General features: G+C 38.8%; 1 protein-coding gene across 2 annotated transcripts in view; it reads right to left on the minus strand.

Moving 5' to 3' along the window:
* The window catches only part of LOC138691512 (zinc finger protein 235-like), an 83,547-nt gene extending 73,683 nt beyond the window's left edge, over positions 1 to 9,864 (minus strand). For both annotated transcript variants that reach the window (XM_069813506.1, XM_069813510.1), the window contains exons 1-3: positions 9,577 to 9,864; positions 7,758 to 7,846; positions 6,265 to 6,354 (exon numbers count right to left, since the gene is read on the minus strand). In XM_069813506.1, the coding sequence (XP_069669607.1) occupies positions 6,265 to 6,354; positions 7,758 to 7,841 (174 nt within the window). In that variant the 5' untranslated portion in view covers positions 7,842 to 7,846; positions 9,577 to 9,864. The remainder of the gene's footprint in view (positions 1 to 6,264; positions 6,355 to 7,757; positions 7,847 to 9,576) is intronic.
* Between the last annotated feature and the right edge of the window lie 1,064 nt (positions 9,865 to 10,928).

The raw sequence follows: 10,928 nt of genomic DNA on the forward strand, positions 1-10,928 counted from the left end.
TGAGTCATTTGCTTCTCAAAATGCCAGATGAGAAAATAGATGTTCAACTAAGCTTCACATTAAATTTATTTTAGGAAGGCCTATTACTGTATAATTATTATTACTTTAGCAAAATAGAAGTTATATCTAGGGAGCAGATTCCTATGTAATTAAATATTATTTTTGCATGTGATAAAACACAATTAACAAAGTTAAAAATTCCGAACATGAAGTTTGAAGTTTAAAACCCGAATTTTATTTCACATAAAAACACATATTTTCACAAAAAAATTATGCAAATACATATTTTCAGGAAATGCATTATAAACACATAATTCTTGGAGTTTTTTCTTACCTAAATAATTTTTTACAAGAACTTTTAAACATTTCAAAACTAAATCAATTATGTAACTCAGAAGTACGTTATCTTTTTAAGAATTCTGGGTTACTTCGTGTTTCTAAGCGCCGTGTGGTGTATCTGTGATCCATTTTTGTAATATAAGGAGCATTCAAAAAGAAACGAGCCGGAGGCCTAGGAACAGAAACCAGTACCTGTATGTCAGAAGTATTAGTCCTGGCTGTTGAGGCACTTGTCCCTCTGCGACACAAGGCAGTGAATGGCTGTCTCGTAAAATTCCCAGGGCTGCGTTGTAAACCAGTTCCGCTGGTATTCCTTGACGTCGTCGTCCGAGGTGAATCGTTTGCCCGTCAGAGCCTTTTTTAGGGGACCAAGAATGGCGTAATAGCAGGGAGAGAGGTCTGGACTGTATGGAGGATGACCGAGAATCTCCCACTTGAATTTCTGCAATAGTGCCTTGACTGTGTTGGCCATATGAGGCCTTGCATTGTCTTTTGACATTAGAGCCTTTTCTAGGGGACGAAAAATGGCGTAATCGCAAGGAGAGAGAGGTCTGGACTGTATGGAGGGTGACCGAGAACCTCCCACTTGAATTTCTGCAATAGTGCCTTGATTGTGTTGGCCGTATGAGGCCTTGCATTGTCGTCTGCCCCTCACAGCCTCTTTTAGGGGTCCAAAAATGGCGTAATCGCAGGGAGGTCTGGACTGTATGGAGGATAACCGAGAACTTCCCACTTGAATTTCTGCAATAGTGCCGTGATTGTGTTGGCTGTATGAGGCCTTGTATTCTCTTTTGCTATTAGAGCCTTTCTTAGGGGACCAAAAATGGCGTAATCGCAAGGAGAGAGAGGTCTGGACTGTATGGAGGGTGACCGAGAACCTCCCACTTGAATTTCTGCAATAGTGCCTTGATTGTGTTGGCCGTATGAGGCCTTGCATTGTCGTTTGCCGATCACAGCCTTTTTAGGGGACCAAAAATAGCGTAATCGGAGGGAGAGTGGTCTGGACTGTACGGAGGATGACCGAGAACCTCCCACTTGATTTTCTGCAATAGTGCCTTGATTGTGTTGGTTGTATGAGGCCTTGTATTGTCTTTTGCCATTAGAGATTTTTTTTATGGGAACAAAAATGGCGTAATCTCAGGGAGAGAGGCCTAGACTGTATGGAGGGTGACCGAGAACCTCCCTCTTGAATTTCTGCATGATAGCTGTGATTCTGTTGGCCGTATTAAGCCTTGCATTGTCGTGGAGCAGAATGACCCCTCGGGTGATCTTGTCTGGTCGTTTTGATTTCATCGCTTGGTGAAGAGTGGGCAAGGTTTGCGAGAAACGCTGGGCATTCACTTTTGTCACGTGCTGCAGGAATTCTTGTTGTCATTACTTCGAACCAGAATCGAAACGACAAAGTCTGCAATGGAAGCATCCAGGGTCACCACCACCACAAAAATCCGAGGCCAACCACACAAGTGCAGAAAAGGTTATGCTGATGTTCTTCTTTGACCAAGACGGCCCCCCTCTGATAGACTTCCTGCAGCACAAGACAACAGTGAATGCCCAGCGTTACCCGCAAACCTTGACCACACTTCGCCAAGCGATCAATTCGAAACAACCAGGCAAACTCACCTGTGGGGTCATTCTGCTCCACGACAATGCAAGGCCTCACACAGCCAACACAATCACGGAACTCTTGCAGAAATTGAAGTGGGAGGTTCTCGGTCACCCTTCATACAGTCCAAACCTCTATCTCTCTGTGATTACGCCATTTTTGGTCCCCTAAAAAAAGACTGTGAGGGGCAAAAACGACAATGCAAGGCCTCATACGGCCAATAAAATCAAGGCACTATTGCAGAAATTCAAATGGGAGGTTCTCGGTCATCCTCCATACAGTCCAGACCTCTCTCCCTGCGATTACGCCATTTTTGGTCCCCTAAGAGAGGCTGTGAGGGGCAGACGACAATGCAAGGCCTCATACGGCCAACACAATCAAGGCACTATTGCAGAAATTCAAGTGGGAGGTTCTCGGTCACCCTCCATACAGTCCAGACCTCTCTCCCTGCGATTACGCCATTTTTGGTCCCATTAAAAAGGCTCTGTCAAAAGACAATGCAAGGCCTCATATGCCCAACACAATCAAGGCACTATTGCAGAAATTCAAGTGGGAGATTCTCGGTCACCCTCCATACAGTCCAGACCTCTCTCCCTGCTATTACGCCATTCTTGGTCCCCTAAAAAAGGTTCTGACGGGCAAACGATTCACCTCCGACGACGACGTCAAGCAATACCACTGGAACTGGTTTACAACACAGCCCTGGGAATTTTACGAGACAGCCATTCACCACCTTGTGTCGCAGAGGGATAAGTGCCTCAACAGCCAGGACCAATACTTTTGACATACAGGTACTGGTTTCTGTTCCTAAGCCTCCGGCTCGTTTCTTTTTGAATGCTCCTCATAGTATCACCTCAAGTTCTGAGAACTGCTAGGCAGCATATCAGTGTTATTATTAGAGAATAAATTAACATGGACAAGGAGGAGAGATCTTGCAACACAAAATTAGGAATGTTTATTGTTGCTGAAGATGATTTCATTCCATGCTTTGTTTGTGAAACACAACAGATAAGAGCTCGGGTATGAACATTATTCAATTTAAACAAATCTCTCACCTCTCGCTCATGTCCATCAAGTAAGGCAATACATCTTATTGTGATTCCCTGTTATTGGCTTCGTCAATCGATGTCCTTCAAGATATATTGAAAGATGGTTGTTTAAAAAACGATTTGGCTTTCCTATTAGCAAATCTAAGCTTTTTGTGTGACACCATAAAAAAACCTCGAAACATCTAAAAACCTGTTGTCTGAAACAGAGAGGTGCGTGCCATGGGAATTAAACTAGCCTCGCTACCAGGTTCAGAAGTACAAGAACTAAGGGACAATTTCCAGAATGTGTTTGGGAAAAACAGTGGATACAAAAAGATGTGTAAAGTTCCTCAAGTATTGGAGGGTGTGCCTGTAGGTGAAATAGACGGTGTTTGTGTTTGTGATATTCCTCTCTTTAAATATGCACGTCAGACGTCCTGTGATGTGGAAAGATCGTTTTCACCGTATAAATCATTGTTCAGAGATAATCGGCATGCATTCATGATGGAGAATTTGGAGATGATCTTTGTTGTTCACTGATATTCTCGGCCAGGTACTAGCACTCAAGTGTGGTTGGTCAGTACCTAGTAACTTTTTTTTCCAAGCTCAGCAAGATATTTTTGTCATATTTAAAAAAATATACATATTTTTTTTATTTTAACACACAAAAATCCGCTCCCTAGTTAAATTTAAATTTTTTCAGTTCTGTTCAATTAATTTTGTTTAAAAATGGAGAATTTTTCTATCCTAATTAGTTTTATTCAAATTAGATTTAAAAAATAAAATTATGAAAATATGACAAAAATAGCAGTAAGGAAAGGGGCCCAGATTATTATCTTTGCTGGGGCGCCCAGCTATAAAAATTTACGCCACTGTGTCTCTTCATATTGCGAGAGTCACTCCAAAAGTAATGCACAACATTTATTTAAAAATTATACTTCTATCCTACAGCTTTGCTATTTTCACAGTATGTAGATACATCCTTTGAAAACAAAATGTCACTTTTCCACATGATCCCCATCCCTATTAATTGCCTTGAGCCACCTTGGAAAGAGGCCTGTATACTTGCAAGGTTAAAGTCTGGACAAATACATCTCAGCCACTCTTTAGCAACATGCAAGAGTGAGTCGTCATCTTCAAACCTCATCCCTTCAATTTATCAAAGAGCTGGTAATCGCATGGTGTCGGATCAGGACTGTAAGGCGGAAGTTTTAGTGTTGTCTATCCAAAGTTTCTGATCTGGTCTGTGGTCTTGTGGCTGACATGTGGTCGTGCATTGTCACACAATAGCAGAACATCCTGCTTCTCCCAATGTGGTCGAACACGACTTAGTTGAGCTTGAAGTTTCTTGAAAGTTGCCACATACGCGTCAGAATTAATGGTGGGTTCATGTGGCACCATGTCCACAAGCAAGAATCCTTCTGAATCGAAAAACACAGTAGCCATAACTTTCTGCCAAAGGCGCAGTTCTGAATTTCTTTTTTATAGTGAATTTGCATGATGTCACTACACTCTTTGTCTCCAGTTCAAAATGGTGGAGCCACGTTTCATCTCCTGTCACAATTCTTGCAAGAAAGTCATCTCCTCCATTCTCATACTTGTCCAAAAGTTTGTTGCACATTGTTCTATGGCTTTCTTTGTGGGCATCTGTCAGCATCCTCGGAACCCACTTGGCATTAACCTTTTTTAACACTAACTGTTTCAATATTCTGCACATACTTGCTTCTCCTATTCCAACTTGGAGTGACCATTCTTTCACTGTTACGTGTTTGTTAACCACAGCCATGTTATCAGCGCGCTGCACATTGTCAGGACTTCGTGCAATGCAGGATCTGCCGCTGCGAGGAGTAACCCGAATACTGATGTGCGTTCTTTCACCAGATAATCTGCTTGCCCACCAACTAACTGTGCTGCGATCGACAGCTACATCTCCATACAAATTTTTCAACCTCTTGTGAATGTTTCCCACTGTCCCGTTCTCACAGCACAGGAACTCGATAACAGTACATTGCTTCTGAAGAATGTCAAGTACAGCAGACATCTTGAATAAGTACTATCATGACGCCACTCACGGCAACGACTTAAATTTGAATACAAGCGGGAAGAATGTACCTATGACCTCCATAAATGCCAAAGGTGTAGAATAAAAAATACTTACTTACTTACTTACAAATGGCTTTTAAGGAACCCGAAGGTTCATTGCCGCCCTCACATAAGCCCGCCATCAGTCCCTATGCTGTGCAAGATTAATCCAGTCCCTATCATCATATCCCACCTCCCTCAAATCCATTTTAATATTATCCTCCCATCTACGTCTCGGCCTCCCTAAAGGTCTTTTTCCCTCCAGTCTTCCGACTAACAATCTATATGCATTCCTGGATTCGCCCATACGTGCTACATGCCCTGCCCATCGCAAACGTCTGGATTTAATGTTCCTAATTATGTCAGGTGAAGAATACAATGCGTGCAGTTCTGCGTTCTGTAACTTTCTCCATTCTCCTGTAACTTCATCCCTCTTAGCCCCAAATATTTTCCTAAGCGCCTTATTCTCAAACACCCTTAACCTATGTTAAAAAAATAAAATAAAAAAATGTTGTGCATTACTTTTGGAGTGACCCTCGTATTATCAAATCCTAACATCTGCGAATTTACCTATACACACTACAGAATGACTAGTGAAATAATTTGTATGAAAAGCCTCGTTCACAATGGTTTTATTGTTCGCAATCCTGTGCATTGGTTTACTGAAGAAGTTGGACGGGGAAATACGAATAATTCTTCCTTCCCATGTAACAGTCAGTGTGAGGATGGAAAAGGAACTATGGAGTAGTCTTTGTGATCCGTGGTTTTAATGTGTATTTACAAACAACTGGTCCCAAGAAATAGTCATCAAATGTGGAGTTTCGCTCACAAATTAATTTAGAAATCAAATAAGAAAAAAACACAATTAAGTGTATTTCTTAAGCCACCAGTTTGGCCACTTACCACAGGATTAACTGAGAGCGGCCCCCATTCCATACTCGACTGTCAATTAAATTAAAAGCAAACATGGCAGAAAGTATCAGCGGGAATCAAATTGTCAAAATGTATATGATTTAGTTAATGTTGAGCATCGTAGTTTCTGTGATAAAATTGGGGTCGGAAAGATTCAGGAGTGATATACCGTAGGATGAACAAATGTACAGCATGAGAGCAACTATCGTATCCCCTGGTCATCTGAATCTAGTAGGCATATCAGCCAATACATAACAGAGGGAGAACTACGGACCAACTCATTTCATAAACTGCACTCACCTCAACTTCATCAAATGTCATCTCTGATATGAGATCGTCCTTACATTCCGTCTTTATTTCAGTCACGTGCTGATCTAATACATTTCCTTCCTGCAACACAAAACATAATAATTATGAAATATATTATATGCAGCTGTTCACGGAAACCAGTGACTAGTTTTAATTCTCTCCACTCTATTATTATATCCCGAATGCACGTGAACACACTCCAGAGTCAGTAGTGACATATAAGTTGTATGAAAAACCTCGTAACGCAGCATGTAAGCGCACATGATACTACTTTCTTCAAATATATGTTTACCGGTACTTCTTTTTAAATTTCCACATACAAATATATTTCACTTCAGAACGACTTAATTTATTACAAAAAATGTGTGTGGGGAAATATGTCTTAAAATGAGTTATTTTTGTTAGGTGTTCCTTCTGAGAGTAATCAGAGACAGAATATAGTAGAGTTGTATTGATTCCAGCAGCAGATAACTGCGAACTCTAACATCTCTCCTTGTATTACTACAGTAAGACAAGTTCGGATGGATGCTATTTAATCTATGGCCAAGGTAGGAAATAAATGAGTGCCATGTTTTAAGCAGCAGCATCTCCTTGTTGGTGAAACTAAACAAACAACCTATTCTGTCAGTTCAACAGTTGAATTTCTGAGGTTTGTTAGCCGATTAGTCTTCGTCAGGAAGATATGTTGTCATGAAACTTCAACTACTGTGTGATACCTTAGTGCACTAAGCATTCTGATGGATATGAGCAGCAAAATCCGGTTCTGTGGACCAGCTGTAACAGCTACAACAGCATGAGCAGCACAAGCAACTGCTGACTTGACCTTTGTTAGTGTAGGCCTACTTAAGTCTGCTAATTGTAAATTTAAACATGAATAGTTATTTGTTCACGTAGGCTTCCGTGGCTGGTGTACATGGTGTGTGGATAAGCTTCAGGGCTTCTACCGCATTGTCTTGGTGTTATTGGCTGACGTTTCGACCGCTGTGTTGTGGCCATCTTCAGAGCAGTTGTTGGATAAGGAAATAGTCTGCCAGTATATATATATATATATATATAGTAGTCTCAAGGTCACTCTTTCGGACCTTATGAGGGCCAGTATTTAATATGAATACTCCCCTTCATACAGACCTCAACTGGATTGGACCACGTAGGACCAATCAGATGCCAGAAGGAGAATCTACGACCAATCACAGCAAGTACTCCCCCCCATCGAGACTACTATATATATATATATATATATATATATATATATATATATATATATATATATATATATAAGTACTGGCAGACTTTCCTTAACCAACAACTGCTCTGAAGATGGCCACAACACAGCAGTCAAAACGTCAGCCAAAAACACCAAGACAACGCGGTAGAAGCCCTGAAGCTTATCCACACACCATGAATAGTTATTGATTGTGTTACAGTTTACAGTGTTACGCATTTCGAACATAGAAAAGATCACATAATAATCACTTTCAATTTACCTGTGATAAGAGCTTCTTCTCTTCTGTATCACTTGGTGGTATAGGCAATGGGTCGATGTCAGGTTCCATCTTTATCACATCCATCTCAACTGAAAGAGGAATTTATAGAGATTGACATTCATATGCAGGATGTAAGACATTAGAAGTGTCTTAAAGTTTCCTAAATACTCCGAACTTGTTCTGACGTGGGGTGAAATTTATTTCTATGCCACGGGACTCGGTAGGTCTTGCACTTGTCCTGTAACGTCTCCACGATGGTCCTGTATTGTGAGAGATGTCATCCCTTACATCTCGTTGGCTTGTTGAGTCGGTTAAGGCGGAGATAAAACAAGACAAAGAAAGAAGTTGTGTACGAAGACCTGCCGAAGGATAGCGAGACTCCCTCGAATCATTAAGAAATGGACAAAGGGCTAAAGTAACGAAGAAGTTCATTACGCGTCATCATCATTAATTATCAAATCAGGCTTGGCATTGGAATCAGATAAACAAGGCAGAGGGAGTCGGATGTTAACACCGAAAGAGTAAGTCCAAGGCGACATTTATTATTACTAAAAACTTTAAACAATTATATAGAAGAACACATTAACTAAACTAAATTGTTATAACAAAAACTAAATTAAACTAAAGAGCTAGTAATATATTACAGAACGCGAAAGATCACCAGATCAAATGTTTTCAACACGCAGGCAGGCAGGCAAGACTAAGGACCTGACCACCTGACAACCATAAACTGACTGACAAACTCTCGCTACTGAAGCGTGTGGTGGGTGGGGAGCAATTTTCACCCCTAACTTCACCAAGTCCTAGGGTCGGATTTACCAGTCACTAACAGTAGGATACTTAAATATTACTTAAATATTATGACTATTTGGAAGACTTAAATTCCACAAATGAATGGGAGACCCAAAATAGCGGATAAGACAGTGTGCGCCAGGATACAAACTATCGGAATAAAGGTGGAACTACGTTTAAAACTCGCTGTGACATTATTGTTTATGCTGAAACCTAATACGAGGTATGAGAAATAGTGAAATATCGGTACCGATAGAGATGTAATTTCGTAATCAGTTCAGAATGCTAAAATATCCACGACTAAAGCCTAAGTTTACTATCTATTCAAAACTAAAGCTGGACAGGGTAGAGTATGCACCGGCCACTGAACGAATATATATATATATATATATATATATATATATATATATATATATATATATATATATATATATATATATATATATATATATATGGAATTATCACTACATTAACACATACACTCAACGAACTAAATGTAATTATTATTACAAATCACCATATTTTCTTCCAGTATGACTATTCACGTCAAATAAATGGCTCCCGACACGAGAAGTATGGATGGCAATACATAAAAGCATATTATACTAAATGTAAGGTATGTTACTACAGGTGTATAGTATTATGCAATAGGTTAGGTTAGATTATGTGACAGATTAGGTTACGTTTGATTAGGTGTGTAGTATCATATGAGAAGTTAGGTTAGATTTCATTACTACGTTGGCGACACTGAAACGTACTCCAGTTTCTGCTTCAAATTACGTCATATTAATGAAATATGGCCGTATTCTTCATTAACGCAGGACAATTTTCGTATATAAGTTACGTATTTAGATCGTGTTGGGTGGGCTTACAGCTCTCCCAGTGATCACAATTTCTACTAATCAATACTATAAATCCATGGCATCTTAGCAAGTTCCTATAGTGCTTAGAACATAATTAGTGTTCACACTAAAGTCTATGTTTACTTAGAATAGTTATATCTTAAATGTAAACAATTCCAACCTACCTCTTCAACTACACTTCCACTAAACGAAACTCCTAGGCTGACAACCAGTCTACGGCGAACATCAAAAGGGCCGTGAAAGAGGTGGGCTATGACATCTGAATAGGCCTACACAACAAGTTAATTTCACCCACTAATTTAGATTGTATGCCACAATAAAATACAAACGACATGCAATGTCCGGTTACAGCCCCATTTCGACTAATTTATACATGCATTTTTGTAAATTCGGTGTTATTTAAAACCGGAAGATAATTTACTAACATCACAGCTATCACGAGAGACCCTTACAAACACCACGGACGGACAGACAGACAAATTCTAGCCTACATACGGCCTGTCTATAAGAAATGATTTCATATTCGAATCTTTGTTGCCTTTTATCAGTCCTTCAGAATATCATAGCATTGCTTAGTACAGAAATATATTTCTAGAGAACCTACCTATATGAACTTTGTGTCATTTAACATCTTAATAAGGTTTCATTGTTCAATGTTAATAATTTTCTTAGTTTAGGAAAGGTTTCATTCTTAAAAGCAAAACCTAAGCCTATATTTAATAACAATTTTTTGTCAAAACTATTCTCATTCATATTTTATTCCTATGAAATACTCTAGGAACTTTTATATTAGCTAGTATATGTAGAAGAGTTATTTCAATAAACATAAATAGGTCTATTAATTGTTTTCATTAAACCTTACGGATTCGCGCTTTATCTCCTAACATTTGTACTCCCGTTTGGTGTCACTACAGCTCAATCAATAATAATATAATCAATGTTTTGGGCTTAAGCTAATATTTTTATTTTATTACTAGCCGTACCTGTGCGCTCCGCTGCAGCCGTTAGAAATAAATATAAAGTAATTACATAATTAAAATAGGACATTTGATCCAGGAAACATTCGTGTTTGATAGAAGGATAAATCGTTTAATATGTTACTTAATTTAAATTGCATCCAAATAATTAAAATGCGATCATTTTGGTCCAGAGACACTCATTTGGTGCAATGACAATTCCTTTAACATGTTTCTTAATTTTTATTACATGCAACCATAGTTTAATGAAGATTGACATCATTTAGATTTAATGTGTATATTTTATTTTACTTGTTATAGGTTTCCATTAAATTATGGTAATAACTTAATTTTAACCCTTGTTTTCTACGTATTCAGTAAATGGCGCTTGGCCCACTATGGTTCTGAACCCTTCAAATAACTTAAATTATATTATATAATATTACATATTATATTATATTATATTATATTATATTATATTATATTATATTATATTATATTATATTATATTATATTATATCAGAAGTTACTGTAATAACATTATAGCATTATGTCCATCT

This window comes from Periplaneta americana, chromosome 16 (genome assembly GCF_040183065.1).
Source record: "Periplaneta americana isolate PAMFEO1 chromosome 16, P.americana_PAMFEO1_priV1, whole genome shotgun sequence".
Classification (NCBI taxonomy): domain Eukaryota; kingdom Metazoa; phylum Arthropoda; class Insecta; order Blattodea; family Blattidae; genus Periplaneta; species Periplaneta americana.